General features: G+C 34.3%; 1 protein-coding gene across 1 annotated transcript in view; it reads left to right on the top strand.

The window, feature by feature from the left end:
• The window catches only part of LOC148940879 (uncharacterized), a 47,880-nt gene that overhangs the window by 20,629 nt on the left and 8,149 nt on the right, over positions 1-19,102 (top strand). Inside the window, exons 2-3 of the mRNA XM_089104872.1 lie at positions 8,798-8,904; positions 12,714-12,884. Coding sequence (XP_088960998.1) covers positions 8,862-8,904; positions 12,714-12,884 — 214 coding nt within the window. The 5' untranslated portion in view covers positions 8,798-8,861. The remainder of the gene's footprint in view (positions 1-8,797; positions 8,905-12,713; positions 12,885-19,102) is intronic.

The raw sequence follows: 19,102 nt of genomic DNA on the forward strand, positions 1-19,102 counted from the left end.
CGTTATTGTTGTGACCGAAGTTCTGCCCAAGAATTGTAGTGCCCCTCTGTCCGTTTTCGGCAACTACGTGGTTACGATTCTGTATATAATATTAACTATGAACGAGGAGTTTGTGTTTATGTTTGTTCTTCCCTGATTTTAAAATATAAAGAAGTTGATTCTGAATTTACAAGTCAACGACACGAGGTAGTTAGTTTTGAGCTGAGACATCCAAGTTGGCCCCAAAGTGTGCGCACAGTAGCGCTTTACTCGAGACTGTCTAAGAGATTCGGTAGTATTTTTAAATAGTATTCCTTACTTACCTTTTGTCAGTTTTGTCTAAAATTGTGGGAATTGGTGACTTTAATGCTCCTGGTATTGATTGTTTATCACACAGTACAACATTATCTGATTTGAGTTTCGGGCATAAGCTAGTTCAGACACTTGGTGGCAGCTTTCTCCATCAGCATGTTACTGAGCCCACAAGGTTTGAAACTGGAATGAATCCGTCTATATTAGACCTTATTATAACTAAGCACCTAGCAGACCTAGAGAATCTGGAATTTCTGCCTCCTCTAGGTTAGTGGTCAACTGGTATTGTCTTTCTGTCTTAATGTGAGCATTCCGTCAAATCCTGTGTCGAAGTTGTTATATGATTATTTAAGAGGTAGTTATGACAAATTTAGAGAGTGTGTATATTATGTTGATATTGTTGGTGAGCTTCAGCGTAGTTCTGTAGATGAAGATACAGCTTTTGAGTTTATCCGTGAAGTAGTAGTAGAGGGATGTGAGAAGTTTATTCTTAGGTATACTATTAGAGAGGGTGTGACAAATACGTAAGAACCTGCCAAAGTTTGTCCTTGAAGCATTATCTAAGAAAAATAGACACCGGAGAGCTTATTTATCAGCTGGGGATGATGAATCTTGGCATGCTTACAAGAGGGTGAGAAATAGGGCGACGATGATCCTGTGGTCTCACACTGAGTCAGTAGAATCGTCGATAATTGGTTGCGCGTAAAGTTGTCTAAAAAAGTACTGGAAGCATGTGAATAGGGGCAAAAAAGAGCAGTCACCATCATCCACAGTCTTCAGTGACCCAGTCACAGATAAAACTGTTGATGTTAAGAGAAAAGCAGCTATTTTTAACGAAACTTTTTCATCTGTTTTCGTTAATCCTGCTTCCCGTATGAGATCTAATATATCACCAGCACGGGAAGCTTTTGTGTTACAGAATGAGTCACAATATGATGACTCTGATGTAGCACCTTAGCACGTCCAAAAAATTATACGTGAGCTTTCTGTTGACAAATCCCCTGATATAGATGGTGTCTCAAATGTTATTATACGAGAACTGGCTTCTTCTTTAGCGGCTCCACTTGCATTTCTTTTTAATCTTTGTTTGGAGTCTGGTAAGTGCCCTGCTGCGTGGAAAAAAGCTTTGGATTTCACGAATTATCGCCCTATCTCAAACACGTCAATTTTCTCGATAACTATGGAAAAAATAATTGTGCATCGGATCCAAAATCATTTTGAAAAATCACAACTTGTTGAATATGGCACAGCATAGTTTTCGAAAAAAAAAAAATCGATCGTGTAACACGCAGTTAACGGAAGTAATAAAACATTTTCAAAAGATGGCTGATTCAGGTCTAAAGTTTGATTGTATTTATATTGATTTTTGCAAGGCATTTGACAAGGTTTTGATATCTTTGCTGGTGGAAAAATGTTGACGTAGAACCATGACTTGGATTAAGGATTACCAGCAGGGTTCGACAGGGTAGCTGCTGGGATCAGTTTTATTCTGTTTATTTATAAATGATTTGCCGCAGGTAATCCGACACAGCACCATTAAAATGTTTGCAGACGATGTAAAACTATACAGAAATGTTACCTCACCGGTTGATACGACACTTCTACAGGGAGATTTAGAAGCATTGTTTGAATGTTGTAATTTAAATTCTATGTTTGTTAACCAGAATAAGTGCATTGTAATGCATTGTTGTACGAAAGATATGACACGCCGGAAATTCAATGAGTACGTGTTAGTATGACCTGTTAACTCTATCAGGTATCTTGGTAATATTTTTGGTGATCAGCTGAGGTTTATTAAGTAAGCATCAGCTGTTTCGCGTAAAGAAAATCATGGTTTCCAATGCGTCAAAAGAGCATTCAGAAGGTTTAATCTGCGAAGTTTTACCACACTGTAAGACGGTGGTTTGCCCTGTTGTTGAATACTGTTCATCTGTGTGGTATCCGACTAGAAAATCTGATGCACAGTTGGTTCAAAAAGTGCTAAAACGAGTGTCCAAATTTGTCCCCTATTTGATATATCTACCTAATGAGTGGATATTGTGTAGCCTGAGCTTACCATTTCGGCAATTCAGAAGGGACAGAAAGGACCTTGTCAATACTTTCCGTATCTTAAAGGGTATTGACCATGTGTCTTGGGAAGATTTCTTTGAATTTAGTCATTATCCATCTACGCGGCAGAACACCTTAAAGTTGTACCAGCCTAAAATCAAGGAAATTTAGACAGATTTCCTTTGTAAATCGTTCAGTAAAATCGTGGGACACGTTACCGACCATGTAGTTCTGGTGAATGATGTTGCGGCTTTCAAAATAGCACTAGTTGGGTCCTCTTTTTACAGAATGCGCATGTTTCTTGTAGGGTATCTTTTTTTTATTTTTTTTTATTTTTATTTTTTTATAAGTTTATATTTTTTTTTCGTTGTTTATAAGTGTTGCTCACAGTATGTGATTTGTGTTATATAAGACAAGCCTATGGCTTATTCCATCACAAACAATAAGTAGATCAACAGGGACATTTGTATACAAGACAGTGGAACGCAACTTTAGATAACAATTTTGACGCCATATCTAAGGGCCGTCTTTAGAAACATAAACAAAGAAAAAACCAATATAAAAGAAACTCAAATTAAAATTCGATCATTAAAACTGGAAAAAGTTTTTTTTAATTTTCAAAATAGCACTAGTATATTTACTTCAAGGAAGCTTAACCAAGACCGGTACACCAAGCGAAATGGAAAAAGACAATTCATTCAAATGGAATAAAAAATACTTACAGACAAGCTCTTAAAGCTAATCTAGCCTTCTTGGCAGCCATCCTAGTAGGGTTACCCGTAACAGGTTGAGTGTAATTATTTACTGGTTTTTTAATATAATTAATTAAATTATTTGTAAATAAATTTATCTATAAGACATTTAGCGAATATTCCCCCAAATCTCTATTTAAAGAAATATTACTGTTTATTTTGATTTTAATTTCAAATTTGTTAATAAAGACAATAGGATACCATTTCCAAAAAGTATGTCTCTAATAAAATTTAGTTCATCTGTGATGTGATATTCAGAGCAATTGTTTAGGGCACGATCGACAAGAGATGTAACAACATGTCTTTTAACTTGTGGGGGGTGATTGGATTTAAATGTTGGAAGTAGGGGATTTCGTACATGCTACAATTGGCCTTTTTATGTAATTTCGGTAGACCGTACTAATTTTAATATTCTTTGTTAAAATTAGTTTTTTCTTAATGTTGTAAGGACATTTATCAATATTATCTCTATTTCTAATTTTGTACTGAGGATGGCAGAACTGGGATCTCAACCAAAATATTTAAATTAGTTTCTTTTTTTTACTAGCTGTGATTATGTTTTTTTTTTTAATTGATTTTCAGCTCAGCAAAGGCATAAAGCTCTTAAAACTTTCTTTGTGCCTTATTTCAGCTGCAGGTGACATTTTGGATATTTTACTTTTCTACAACAAACACTGTACAGGGTGGTTCTAGGCGTTGAACCCATGGAAAATACCCCCCCCCCCCCATGAAAAATAAGACTTTCCAAATTTGAGAATTTTATTTGAGTTTTGTCTTTTTATTTTCTGTAGGGGACAGAAAATGCTTTCACATACGTAATAATTTCTGTTTGTTTTAAGTTTTGATGTTGCTCCTTACTTTCAGTTGAAAAAACTTGTTTAAAAAAAAAATTAATTGCTGACCGTTTTTAAATAATACCAGGAAATCTGGCTCTCTCTCCATGAAAAATTCTGGTACTTGTGTATTATTCGCCACTCACGTAAGTTTATGATGTGTAAAACTCGAGAACAAATCGAACAAATAAACTTTCAAATGGTGATGAATCCATTTATTTAGACAATGAAAAAAAAGCAAAAAAGTCCAGATATTTTGATCACGAATACAGCGACCGAGTTATTTCTACTGAAGACGAATATCTGGGTTCTCGATCACAGTAGATGAAATCTACCGTGATCAAAATATCTGGGCTTTTGTACCTGTTTTTTTTTTCACTGTCTAAATAAATGGATTTATCCCCATTTGAAAGTTTATTTGTCCGTCTTAGAGCGGTATTGCGGTCTAAGAAAGCAACACCTAATTAAAGGTGTTACGTCAAAAAAGAGAACAAACCAGTTTCTTTGTTATTTTCTTTGCTACTTTAGAAAAAAAATTTGGGCTATATATTTGCACATTAGGGTGGGGGGTAAAGTATAGCGGATCTGCATGCAAAATGTGTTAGGTACAATTATTCTGCATGTTATGAAGTAATAATTGTTTTCTGACTTAAAAATGTTCAAATACTTTACCCCCCCCCCCCCCTATATACAACATATATCAACAACGGGCTTCTATATACAACACCCACAACTATTGAGGATGTTTGGTCATGTATTTTTATACAAACCAACTCAGTTCCCTCAATAGTCAGAGAGTTAAGATGAATGAGACTAACCTCTAGTCCATCTCTTACATAGAAGCACACTCCTCTGTGGCAAAGTGGGGAACTCAGGTTTAGAAAGAGTTGGTAACCATGGATTTTGATTTCATCAGGTGATAAGGTTAACAAAGTCTTTTTTGGTGCAACTTCTGAAATTGCTGCAACATCCAGATCTTCTTTTAAGCATACATAATTAAAGCTCTGATAGTTTATTAGAGAGGCTATCAACATTGGAACTAAAGAACTTCATTCCTTCTGAGGTAGGAATCAATGACAATGCAGGACTAGAGTATTGGTAGCCTAACCATTGGATTTACCAACTAACCATGGATTTTGATTTCATCAGGTGAAAAGGTTGACAAGGTCTTTTTTTATGCAACTTCTGAAATTGCTGCAACGTCCACATCTTCTTTTATGCATACCTAATTAAAGCTCTGATAGTTTATTAGAGAGGCTATCAACATTGGAACTAAAGAACTTCATTCCTTGTGAGGTAAGAATCAAAGAGCCTAACCATTGGATTTACCAACTAACCAGTTGGTAACCATGGATTTTGATTTCATCAGGTGATAAGGTTGACAAGGTCTTTTTTGATGCAACTTCTGAAATTGCTGCAACATCCACATCTTCTTTTATGCATACATAATTAAAGCTCTGATAGTTTATTAGAGAGGCTATCAACATTGGAACTAAAGAACTTCATTCCTTGTGAGGTAGAAATCAAAGAGGATGCAGGACTAGAGTCCTAATACTCCTAATGGCAATGCAGGACTAGAGTCCTAATAGTCCTAATGGCAAAATCACCCCACAGTGTTTAATAAATTTCTCCCCGAGGTAGCTTTTGCCCAAAGTTTTACGGTCTACCGAAATTACATAAAAAAGGTATTCCCTTAAGGCCAATTGTAGCATGTACGAAATCCCCTACTTCCAACATTTAAATCCAATCACCCCCCACAAGTTAAAAGACATGTTGTTACATCTCTTGTCGATCGTGCCCTAAACAATTGCTCTGAATATCACATCACAGATGAACTAAATTTTATTAGAGACATACTTTTTGGAAATGGTATCCTATTGTCTTTATTAACAATACAATTAGCCGAAGATTGGCAAGACACTCCCGTAAAATCAAGGGTCTTTTACCGTTTGAAGTTCCCACAAAGCCCTCAAATATAATTTACTTTCCATATATTCCAAAAGTCACTACAAGCTTAAAAAAAAAAGTTTGCACACAAAAAACTTATTTTTATGTAGTATTTACAAATAATTTTAAAATCATTAATCTCCTAAACTTTGGTAAAGATATAACCCCAGTTACTTGCCAAAGAGGGGTTTATCAAATACCATGTGACTGTGGCCATTTTTATGTTGGTAGAACCCATCAAAATTTTGAAAAAAGCCTACAACAACACAAAAACGATATAACTAAAGCTTTAAATTCTATTAGTACAAATATTTCTTTTGATTCTGCTTTAAGCAGTCATATCTATGATAAACCTAGCCATAAAATGCTTTTTGAAGAAACTTGCCTTATTAGAAATGATTTAGGCATAAAACAGGTTGTTCAAGAGGCAATTGAAATTAAAATCAAAATATATAGTAATACTTCCTTAAATAGGGATTTGGGGGAATATTCGCTAAATGTCTTATAGATAAATTTAATTAGAAATGATTTAATTAATAATATTAAAAAACCAGTAAATAATTACACTCTACCTGTTACGGATAGACCTTCTAGGCTGACTGCCAAGAAGGCGAGATTAGCTTTAAGAGCTTGTCTGTAAGTATTTTTTATTCCATTTGAATGAATTGTCTTTTTCCATTTCGCTTGGTGTACCGGTCCTGGTTAAGCTTCCTTGAAGTAAATATACTAGGGCTGTTTTGAAAATTAAAAAAAACTTTTTTCAGTTTTAATTATCGAATTTTAATGTGAGTTTCTTTTATATTGGTTTGTTCTTCGTTTGTATTGCTGACGATGGCCCTTTGATATGGGGTCGAAATTGTCATTTAAAGTTGCATTCCACTGTCTTGTATAAAAATGTCCCTGTTGTTCTACTTATTGTTTGTGATGGAATAAGCCATAGGCTTGTCTTATATAACACAAATCACATACTGTGAGCAACACTTATAAACAACGAAAAAAAAAATAAAAAAAAAAAATAAATAAAAAAAAAAAAAAAAAAAAAAAAAAAAAGATACCCTACAAGAAACATGCGCATTCTGTAAAAAGAGGACCCAACTAGTGCTATTTTGAAAGCCGCAACATCATTCACCAGAACTACATGGTCGGTAACGTGTTCCACGATTTTACTGAACGATTTACAAAGGAAATCTGTCCAAATTTCCTTGATTTTAGGCTGGTACAACTTTAAGGTGTTCTGCCGCGTAGATGGATAATGACTAAATTCAAAGAAATCTTCCCAAGACACATGGTCAATACCCTTTATGATACAGAGTATTGACAAGGTCCATTCTGTCCCTTCTGAATTGCAGAGATGGTAAGCTCAGGCTACTCAATATCTACTCATAAGGTAGGTATTTCAGATAGGGAACGAGTTTGGACGCTCGTTTTTGCACTTTTTGAACCAACTGTGCATCAGATTTTCTAGTCGGATACCACACAGATGAGCAGTATTCAACAACAGGGCACACCATCTTCTTATACAATGTGGTAAAACTTGGTAGATTAAACCTTCTGAATGCTCTTTTGACGCATTGTAAACCATAGTTTGCATTGCGCGAAATAGCTGATGCTTGCTTATCAAACCTCAGCTGATCATCAAAAATAATACCGAGATCCCTGATATAGTTAACAGGGCATACCGACACGTCACCTATGAGGTACCGGTATGCCATATCTTTCGCGAAGTAATGCATTACTTGACGTTTATTATGGTTAACAAACATAGAATTTAATACACCATTCAAACAATGCTTCTAAATCTCCCTGTAGAAGTGTCGTATCAACCGGTGAGGTAACATTTCTGTATAGTTTTACATCGTCTGCAAACATTTTAATGGTGCTGTGTCGGATTACCTGCGGCAAATCATTTATAAATAAACAGAATAAAACTGATCCCAGCAGCTACCCTGTCGAACCCCGCTTAGAACTCCACACCCGTCAGATAGTGCCTCACCAACCTTCACTTTCTGTGACCGATTATTTAGGTAATCCTTAATCCAAGTCATGGTTCTACGTCAACATTTTTCCACCAGCAAAGATATCAAAACCTTGTCGAATGCCTTGCAAAAATCAATATAAATACAATCAAACTTTAGACCTGAATCAGTCATCATTTGAAAATCTTTGATTACTTCCCTTAACTGCGTATTACACGATCGATTTTTTTTTCGAAAACCATGCTGTGCCATATTCCACAAGTTGATTTTTTTTCAAAATAATTTTGGATCCGATGCACAATTATTTTTTCCATAGTTATCGAGAAAATCGACGTGTTCGAGATAGGGCGATAATTCGTGAAATCCGAAGCTTTTTATAGATATATTTTATAGTAATTTTTCCTTTCGGGAAGGAGCTGCCTCTCTTTGCTTCTGGGACTTAGTTTTAAGTCTTCATGTATAGTGTGCTTTGGCTGCCTTGCTTCTAAGGGTTGTACAAAATACAAAATTGAAATGAAAAATACATTACTTCATTTGAACCAACTAAATAAGTGAAGAAGGGTAAGAAGTTGAAATAGCAGCTATCAATTACTAGTGTAAGATTAGTTAAAAATTGTTCTTTTCCTTGTAACTTTTTCATTTGAAAGCTATAAGATTTGCAGTGAGTTGTTCTTGGATAGACCACCAAAATGAATCTTTTTACCATATAGCTTTTTTTTGTTGCGATTTGTCATTAACTCATTATAAAAAATAGACCTGTCAATAAACTGGTCTTGAATTGTTGAATATTTTGCTTTTTGCTTTGTGTGCTTGTATTTTCCTGTCTATTGAATCTATTTTATAGAAGTGTAATTTATTTTGTAGAATTTGAATTTATTTTATAGAATCCGTAGTCCTTGTTCTTTTTAGAAGCTGCAATATTGAAGTTTGTTAATTATTCAAATTCTAGAGATTTCTATCTGCCTGGAGCAGTGAAGAGAAGACCTCTGTGTATTTAACTCAATTTGTGAAACATGGAAAACCCCAACCTCTTTGGTATCACTGCTGTTAAGCAAGGTAATTGGCATTATGATAGATTGAGCCAATTGGCTGCTTGTTTGTCCTTCTTTGCTTACTAAGTTGGACAGTAATTGCAATTCTCCACTTATTTTGGTTGCTTGTACTTGAAAAGTGGATTAAACAAACTATAAAACCTATTTATTATTAATTTTAAAAAATTCACAGAACAAGTTTTTAAACCTGTGTCTTGCTATTCTTGGCTTTTTACTGCCTTTGTGTAATTTACTAAATGATCAATCAAAAATAATGAACAAAATATTGGTTTCAATAACATTATTTTCTATCTAGAAAGCTGTTTTGAATCCTAAATGGAGGTTGAAGGATTCGCACCAGTTCCCACGAAAAAAAATAGATTGACTTTAAACTTTCTCATTTCTAACTTTCTCACTCTATCTCATTTATTCGCGCATGATTATCAGAAATCATCTCCTTTGACAAAAATTTTACTGCTCACAGCAGCTTCTTTGGATATGCCATCTTCGTGACGCTAAGCCGTTTCAAAGTTCAGAACAGGCGTATACACATATTCATATTCGTTTGTCATGATGGTACATTCGCAGCCAAAAGCCAGAGGCGCGCCTTATAATTTGACGTTCAGAGAGCTATTAACGATCACGCCACGATCTAAGCATCTCCAGAAAAAAGGGAAATTGCCAGCCCCCGTTCACCTTATCCCTGCAGTTTAAGAGAGGCTCTCCCGGCACGTACAACGGCACTTACGATGGGGGAACTGCCCCTCTCCTGCTTGCCAATTAGGGTTACGTTAATGTCTTATTAAACCACTTTACGTCTACGCTCTTTAGATTCTCAAGAGCAATAATTCGAAAAGTTAAAAACAGGCATCCTAGCTGGAAATAACCTTTTTTTGTGATTCTATTATTTTCCATGCTCGGCGTAAAAGATATATGTCAATAAAGCCGATCTTCGTTGAATCAACATTTTGGCGAAGCCGTTTATCGTATCTACTTTAGATAAATGTATTCATAATTCTAGTCCTAGGTGAGGCATGCCAGAAAAACTCTCTGGTTTTAGATTACCAAAAATACAGAAATTTGAAGTTCGAGCTAGTTTGTCATATTTTATCAGGACCCGTCTAAGAAGGGAAGGGGGTTGGTCTTGAAGACATCTCTTAGTAGTGTCCTTACCTAGATAAGAGGATAAACACCATAGGGTTAAAGGGATCCCAAAACTTAATCTTTTGATTTAAGGACACTTTTGAATTACTTTTACTTGGCATTTCCATCCTACCTCACTAAACTGATAACCCGAATTTCCGTGTCAAACTTTAATAATTGTTGTACTCATATTATTCGATTAGAATAAGATAATTTTGGACAATATCTGGGTAAAAATAAATAAATTTACAAGAAATTTTTCTTATAGGAAAATAGTATATACTGCTAGCAGGTCAAATTAGCATGATTTTCTTACTTGCTTCTCTTTATCTTGTAGAATTATCTTTTGTCTTTTAAAAAAATAGTCTCTATTGGTTTCAGTGAAAATAATGAATGGCTTACTTTGGTGTTCTTACATCAAACAATACATATTTTTTAAAGATTTTTAAATTTTGAAAAATAGCATTAAAATAAAATTTTGAAAAATTACATTTTTATGATTTTGAAAAATAACAATATTAAATTACCAAACGCATTTTTATGTGAACAAATTTATCATAAACAGTAGGGTTTTGAGGGGAAATAGAAATGATTAAAAACATAACGTAGGCCTATTTCTGAACAAAAGTATTCTGAACAATTAACGTAGGCCTAACTGAACAAAACTAGGCCTATTTCTGGCACTTCAGCTTTGGGTCTCTTGTATTCTTTCTTTGGTCAAACCTTGTCTGTCTTTCCTTTATCGAACTTGTGCCTATCAAAAGGCACCCCCCAAATTCCCCCACTCTTTATTCTAAAATATCAAAGTAATATAGATACTAAATATACTCTTTGTAAAGTATATGCTACCTTTTAGTTTAAAAATCTTCTACGTGAGGGTTCAAACCCCTTGACGGAAAAGTTTGTTTTACTCTAATGACGTGTTGCACTTTTCATATGTGTAAAAACAAGACTAGATTTAAAAGGGAAATAAATAAGCAATAGCGACAGACTCATCAACCCCTCCTTGCTTTTTATGTAATAATTTAACATTTGCTTTACAACCTTGCGAAATAAGCTCTTTTTATTTTTTTAAGAAAGGAAGGAGAGCCAGGTGACAAATATTCGTCCCGAGTCTTGTCCTAAATCTAACCGCCACAGGGCATGACAGATCTCAAAGATTCATCTTTTGCCTTGAGGCTATTTTTGAGCTAGTTTTACTCAACTTTTGTGTTGACTAACCGAGCTATGAGTTACCATTCTTGAATCAGCTGCAAATGGCAATTTTTTCTCCTTGCGCAGTTTTCATTAGAAGGTTTTTTTTTTTTTTTTTTTTTTTTTTTTTTTTTTTTTGGTTACTATGGGTCATGGTTTGTTCTTTAATAGGTTGCAGCTACTGCTGTAACCTTCATCAATTGGAAAGTTGTCCTAGATAATTGGGCTCTGTATAAATCCCTCGTTTAAATTTTAAGTGTATTACGTGTTAATCTTGAATAATACTTTATTTAGATTAGCACCACGCGCTCACTGCACTCCATCTCAAAAATTGTTGAACGTACAAAGAACTTTTTGACAAAACTTTTGTAAATTTAGTCCTCTACAAATTTTTAATAAAAACAAATGCATAAAAATCACAAGAACCGAGATATTTGCGAGCAACATGCATAACATCGATATTTTCTACCCTTGACCTTTGAATGACCTTTGAGTTGGGGGGAAGTTTTAGGGTGCCATAATAAAATTTTATACGAGTTTATAGCCGACTATCTTAAATTCTTAATTGAAAACTAGTATAATGAATAGACTACAGCATGATTTTCACATATTTTTTTTTTTTAGTGGGGATTTTTTTCATTTGGCTAACAAATGAACCTTCAAATAGGGATAAATCTATTTATTTAGAATCCTCATTTGAACGTTTATTTGTTCGTCATAGAAATAGAGTGTGGTCTGAGAAAGGGTTACCTAATATAAGGTGTTGCATCAAAAATGCACTTGCCTATTATTCTCAAAATCTGTACGGTGTTTTAGTTTTGACTTTCTTAGGGCGCTAAGAAGAAAGTATTCAAGACAGAAAATTTTGAACCTCTGGCTGAAGGTTTTCAACTACGTAGATATCAATGGAAAGATGGTTATATGAAAAGACACATAAGTGATACACAGGCTAAAATAGGCTTTTCTTGGGTTTGTAATCTGACCGGCTGAAAAGCCCCAGTAAAGTTTTTGATCAGTGCGAAACTAATGGCGTTCTTTCCATTTCCGTTCGGTGCCAATTTTATGGTATTTGAAGCTCCTTTTTGAAATTCCCATCAATCTGTTTTTGTTTTTACCATTAAGTTGAACCGAAGTAATGGTTACAACCCCTGCCAATCAGCATACGTACTTGAGTGCTGAGTCACCAATCACCATGAAATGTTCAAATTTTCTCACTTGACAGTTTTTTTGTTTTTTTTTTTTCAAAACAAGTCTTAAAGTCTGTTTTTACTATGAGCCCTGGTTTGTTCTTTACTAAGTAGTAGCTATTCTTTCACCCATGGTGAAGGAACTTTTTGACGAAAAGGCCATTATCCTCGTAAAATTATTCGGTGTTTTTTTTTTTTTTTTTTTTTTTTTTTTTTTTTTTTTTTTTTTTTTTTTTACTCCGTGGGGCATCTTTTGATTTTGTACAAGTAACAAAATTATTTATATATGGTCTGGGCTTTAATTTTGTAGAAGCTGAAGATGCATCCTCAAATGATGATAAAGATTTTATTGGAAGTACCCGTCCTATATTATCAATGCAACCCGAAGCCAATCTTTTTGGTATTTCTCATGGCATGTCTGAAGATTGCAGATCTAATCCTAACCAACTTGAACAGGAGTTCAACACTGACGGGAACATAGGTATGCTTCAATTATCCAGACCTTTTTCTATATATTTGCGTTTTCACAATGAAAAAAACCTGTCTTTCACTTCCTTTGAAATTTCTGAGGGGTGTGAAATTTCTGTATTTGACTGCTTATTGCATCTGAGTGCTCTAATTGCATTTCACCATTTGGAAAAAAGTTGGATGGTTTTAAACATTGGGAAAGAAAATGTTTATCTAAATTAAATCACTGAACAGAACAAAAAACTTGACTGTATTTTGAACAACGCAATCTCTAATTGCAAGCGTTTCGTTTGTTGTGTTTTTTTTCTTTTTTTGTGAATTTCATTTTTTTTTTGTGTGTATTTAATGTTGATTTTTTTTTCTCTATAGTTCTTCATTTGGTGTGTGTGTGTGTTTATTCAATATAAAAAATTTTCTTTAGTCATTATTTTTCGTTTTTTAATGTTTTGCATTTTTGTGTATACCTAATTGTTTTTCCTCCACATTATAATTTTTGTATGGTGTTTTTATTTGTAATTAATTAATTATTATTATTATTGGCAGGCTTAGAGGAATTTTAGGTTTGAAATGGTTTTTAGTTGGTAGAAAAGTTCTTTAAACAATTTGCCTAATTGCTAAAAATTTAGTTTTAGAGGCAGACAAGACTCATCAAATACTCATCAAAACACGAGCAAATGTTTAAAAAATAGTGTTTGGTGTTTCAAACACCAAATAGTTCTATAGTGTTTGGTTAGCAGTAGGCCGATTTTGTTTTGATGGAAAATGTCTGATGGAAATTGGAAGTCGTTGGGGTACCCAGCACGGATTTTCAAACTATGATAAGTGGAAAAAAACAGAAAGAAGTACACCCCAAATTTATTTGATTAATTTAGAAAATCTTGGTGAGAAATCTGAGTCAATAACAGTCAAGGCTGTAAAACACAGCTTTGTGTTTATTATCGGAAACAAATAATATTGATTTATTAATTAAAATATTGATAAATAAAAATATTGATTTGGGAAAACAAGCTGTTTTCTCTCCTTTTTTGCTGTTTTCGTTCATTAGAACCAAATTTACTTTAATTGACTGAAAAAAAAGTTTTTCACATTCATATATTGCCAGGCCAAAAGGAGGCCTAGCTACGATGGCCGAAGGCCGGTGGGATATAGCTGAAAAAAGGCCTCCGAAACGGGTTTTTGGTAGCCAAAGAGCCGATTTCGGGATTCTATTTTCAGGGATTTGTTTTTCAGTTTAAGAATTAATTTTCCAGAATTTGAAGATTTTCGATCAAACTTCTGCTCTCTAATTGCCAGAATTGAACTAATCTCTTCTCTGGGTATAATCCTAAAATTTCTTTTACAAGGATACCCAAATAGAGCTGCCCGCAGTCCTTTTCCACCCCGAGGTTCTAGTTTCCTTTAAGTCATTTCTAAGAAAGATAGGGAACTAATTTTCTAAATAAGTTTTTGTTGTGGAACCTGGCCTAATATTACATGTGGGCATAAACGGATACATAGGTGGTATTGGAATTTTTTAGTCTTTTTTCGGTTTAATCCATGTTCGTTTAAAAATTTAGTATCTTCTCTGTATCTTGGTAGTATTTTCATTGTATTTTTTAAATGTTTTTTTTTTAGTTCGAAGAAACGTAAAAAAAAATGCGAGTAATATAAGAAAATCATGGAAGTTTTTAGAAAGGTATAAGTGGTCCTAAGATTTTCTGTTAATTTTCACTTCTCCTATTGCTTGATATAAATCACTGTGTCTTTTTTATTTATTTATTTTTTTGAAATTTCACAATTAGCATATAGAGTATTATATAGAATTGCAGTGTGATCGCCCCAAATCAAAACGTACTAAGTATATATTAAACGAATAACATTTAATTTTTGTGAATGCACACATGTCATGGCTTTAAAGCTTATAGGTTGTAAATCTAAGGCTAATGCTTTAATATGAAAGAGTGGAATCGAAATATTATATTTATTGAACGTCAAATGAATACATCAATCCTATATCTTCGACCAAACAATGCCTCTTCTGATATTTTGGGACTTTGGTTTGACGCAATCATGTGGGGGAAAAAAACAAATAATCCCGAATCTTTTCTGGCATAAAAAAAATACAAAATTCCATATTTTTGTAGAAGGAAGTTTGAAACTTCTACAATGTGGCTCTCTAATATACTGAATATGATGTTTTTCTTTTCATATATATGCTTCACTTTTTGAGGTTTTTTTCCTCCTTTCTCAAAAATCAGGTAAATTTCCTGAGGCCCATAGGTGTTGATGCATTTTATGTATTTAAAATCAATATTTAAAAAAAAACAATTCTTTGGATATGTCTTGTGTTCTAAAAATTTCATTTTTTAGCTCCGATTATTATTGAGCCGAGTCGCTCTTTATTTACAGATTATTACCACGAAATATTTGATATTTCCTCTATGGATTGCATAAAGTATGGAGATAAATTTCCAACTGATAACCACTAATGTCTGAAACTTCAGCTTCTATGTCATCTTGATCTATTACTTTTAGCAACGAAACTGGTGACTGTAGCCTTTAAACGCTTTCCAAGAAATATGAATCAAAGAGACGAAAGTTATACTCTGATTTATAATTTTTTTTTTGGGGGGGGGAAGCGTTATTTTTTTCTACTTTATTTTTTTGTTCATCGGAAGCATTCGGATTCAAATATAATTTTATTATGTTTTAATTTGTCAACTTTGTCTATTATTTTTTACTTTGATTTATTTTAATTTCTTGTAGCCCCTCTATTCAACAAATTTCACTGTCTTAGATTCCCTCTTGTTTTATTTGATGGTGTTTTTATGATAGAAAAGCAGTGTGGTCTTCGTCGTCATTTACGTAATATCGTAATCGTGGATAACTAAATGAATGTATTTAAAATTTCATAATTTTACTTTATTTTCCAAAGCTGGGCGACCAGCTTAAGAGATTTCAAAAAGACATAGCCTGAACGTAGCATTCAGTAATTCAAATAAGTCACAGCCCTTTTATATTTGCGGGAATGATAAAACCAGCCCCGGACTGGGGAATGGTGTTTATAGCCCTTATTACAGCCCTAATTACTACCCTTTTCTTGTGGTCGTCTCTATATTGGTCTCGCACCAACAATTGGAAGAAAGGTTGTTGGAACTCAAATTTTCAATCGACAAAGCCATGAAGCTACGCCAAAGGCCGAAGAATTTTAATTCCGCTTTGGCACAACACGTGTTCGACAACCCACACCATTTCATTTTGTTTGAAAATGCCTCCATGTATGCCTCCGTTAATGATCTATTCTATTCTCTCTTTTCTCTATTCTCTCTTTTAAATCATAATATCTCGTAGCCTAATAAAATTTCAGACGATATCAGACCTGGTAAGCGATTGGCTTTAAAAAAGGCATTAAATAAGATGAATTCAGACTTACCTTTTTTGAATTGCCATTCAGTATCTGTTTTTCACCGTTACATGAAAAGGGTCTATTTATTTTAATAGTTGTTTTTACGGTTTGTTTTTATTTATTTGAGTGGTTTTGCTTTATGGTCTTTTTCTGTTCTTCTATCATTGCTCTGAGGACAACTCAGCGGAGGTAGGTCATTCTAAAATCAACTGAAAACAGGGATTGTTCATAAGTATTGCCTCTTTTTAAATTCCACAACACTCGCTCGTTACGCCAAAGTTTAAAATTTCTTTAAAAATGCTTCTCTTTCAAATTCAGCGGGTCTTGTGTTTGACCAGTTCTTCTGAAACAGTTGTAAAAAAAAGTCAAACTTTAGCGTAAAGAGCACGGGATGAAGAGGGGGCAGCTCCCTTCATATACGGAATAATATCTGTTCGTTTTATGTTATAATGTTATTCCTTACTTTCATTTGAAAAAAAGATTGTTTGACGTTATTAATTGTTTAACACCTTTTCAAGTCCTTCAAGGAAATCCCCCCTCCCCTGCATAAAGTTCCTTCTTGAAAATTCTTCCTGAGAACTTACCTCCCTACAGAAAATCCCCCCTCAAAAAAAGGCCAAAAATTTATGAATATTTTACAATGACAAATACTATATGTAAACAATCAACAATTTGTATAACTTATAACCCTTCTCCCAGTGTCTATAGGGGTTCAGGTGATCCCCAAAGGCATAGTTAGGGGACCCTTCAGGTATGCTGAATCAAATGGCTATCTCAAAATTTTGATTGGATGTCTTCGGTGAGAAAGGGGTGTGTTAGGAGGGACAGTTATCCCCCAATCTTTCTGGTCATTTTGAAAGGACACCAGAACTTTCTATTTCTGATCAAATGAGCCATCTCCTGGTTTTCTAGGATCACTGGCTCGATAAAATTACCCCTTTTGAAAAAATACACACATCTGTGATATTTCTTCTGACAAAAAGTGCAACATTTCATATTTTTGGCTTAAATTTTGCAACATCAGCAGTTTCTCTAATAGATTGAATCTGATGGTGTGATTTTCATTAAGAGCGAGGCCGTACCCAGAGGGGGGTTAGAGGAGTTTGAACCCCCCCCCCCCCCGAAATGTTTGTGTCACTCGTAAAAATGGATAAAAAAAAATTTGTATGCGTTTTATGAAGTTTGTTTTGTGTAAACCCCCCCCCCCCCCGAAAAAAATCTTTGAGTATAACCCCTTCCGAAAAAAAATCCTGGGTACGGCCTTGATCAAGAGTTTTTGATTTTCTGAGGATCTCCCCCTCCCCCTTTTTTTGGAAATTGGCCAAATTTTCTTAGGTTTGTCACTTTTGATGGGTAACATTGAACTGACTGAACTTCATATATTTGAAATCAACACAAAAAAATCATTCTTTTATTGTATGTCTTTCTATAAAAAATCTTTTTTGTGTGTTTCAGTTACTATTGAACCGAGTCGCTCTTTACTCACAGTTGTTACACAAACTGTTTTATTATTTGCTTTTTGTCTGGCAACTCGTATAGTTTTTACTATTAGCTTTTTAATCGCTGGAAAAGCCATGATTGTTCAAAAAAAATGAGTTCACACATTTGTGGTGGTAAAAGGAGGGAGGGAGTCATCATCAGATCATCTATTCTTTAAAACGGAGGTATTTGGGAAATGTAAACAAACACTGCTTTTAAAGATTTTAAATAAAAAGAAATTTATCAGAAAATTGTTATTTGCTTGTAAAAATATTATGTAGTATAAGAAAAATATAATAAATTATTTGAAACAATTGTAGTTATTGTATTTTAAAACTCGTATTTCATAGGCGGCGTAGTTGTGCTGCTTAAGTAAATACCGAAGTGGGCACAATGCATTATTGTTAGCTTTTTCACCAAGGCATCTGTGAAGATTTGTCGTAAGAATTGGAAATTGAAAGTTCTAGTGTCCTTTTTGAGAGCCAAAAGTGATTGGAGAGCAACCAACCGAAATGACCTTCTAAAAAAGTTTTAGATAGTCATTGGATTCAACTTAGTGGAAAACTCCAATAGCTATTTCTTATGAGATGCCAAATCTCCCACAGCTCTTATGGCAAAGGTTGTATGTTGTACAATTTGCCCGTTGTTTACATATAGTATTTGTATTCTAGCGATTCTAGCGATTAGTATTCTAGCGATGCTTGTATAAACTTAAGAGAGGGCTCATTTGATTGGAAATTGAATATTTTAGTTCACTTTTTAAGAGTCAAAAGAGATCCAAGGGGAACTAGCCCCTCAAGCCCTTTTTTCCCCAAACCCATCCGATAAAAATTTTGAGATAGCCATTTTTAAAAATAGTTTAAACATCAGATAACAAAAACTCCTTGGTCGACACAACCCCCAGGGTCCGGGGTTAGGTGTTGTAATTTATGCCCTGGGGGAATATATGGTTTTTATGGAAGGGATGCTCGTATGTACTTAAGAGAACCCTAATTTGTTTGGAAAGTGAAAGTTCTTGTTCACTTTTTAAGAGTCAAACGAGCTCGGAGGTTAACTAGGCTTTCCTTCTCTCGACCTTTTCCCCAGATGTATCAGTTAAATATTTCGAGATAACTGTTTTGTTTAAAATAGCTAAAATTCGGAGAGGGCTCATTTGATTGGAAATTGAAAGTGCTAGTTCACTTTTTAAGTCAAAAGTGATCGGAGGGCAGATATCCTCCTCTCCCGCGCTCTTTTTTCCCCAATTGTGTCAGATAAAAATTTTGAGATAGCCATTTTGTTAAAAATAGTTCAAAGGTCAGATAACAAAAAATCCGGTGTCGACACAGCCCCCCAGGGCCCGGAGGCAGGTGTTTTAAGTTATGTAT

Source organism: Artemia sp. Qi Xiang Cuo, chromosome 19, assembly GCF_049724085.1.
Source record: "Artemia sp. Qi Xiang Cuo chromosome 19, ASM4972408v1, whole genome shotgun sequence".
Classification (NCBI taxonomy): domain Eukaryota; kingdom Metazoa; phylum Arthropoda; class Branchiopoda; order Anostraca; family Artemiidae; genus Artemia; species Artemia sp. Qi Xiang Cuo.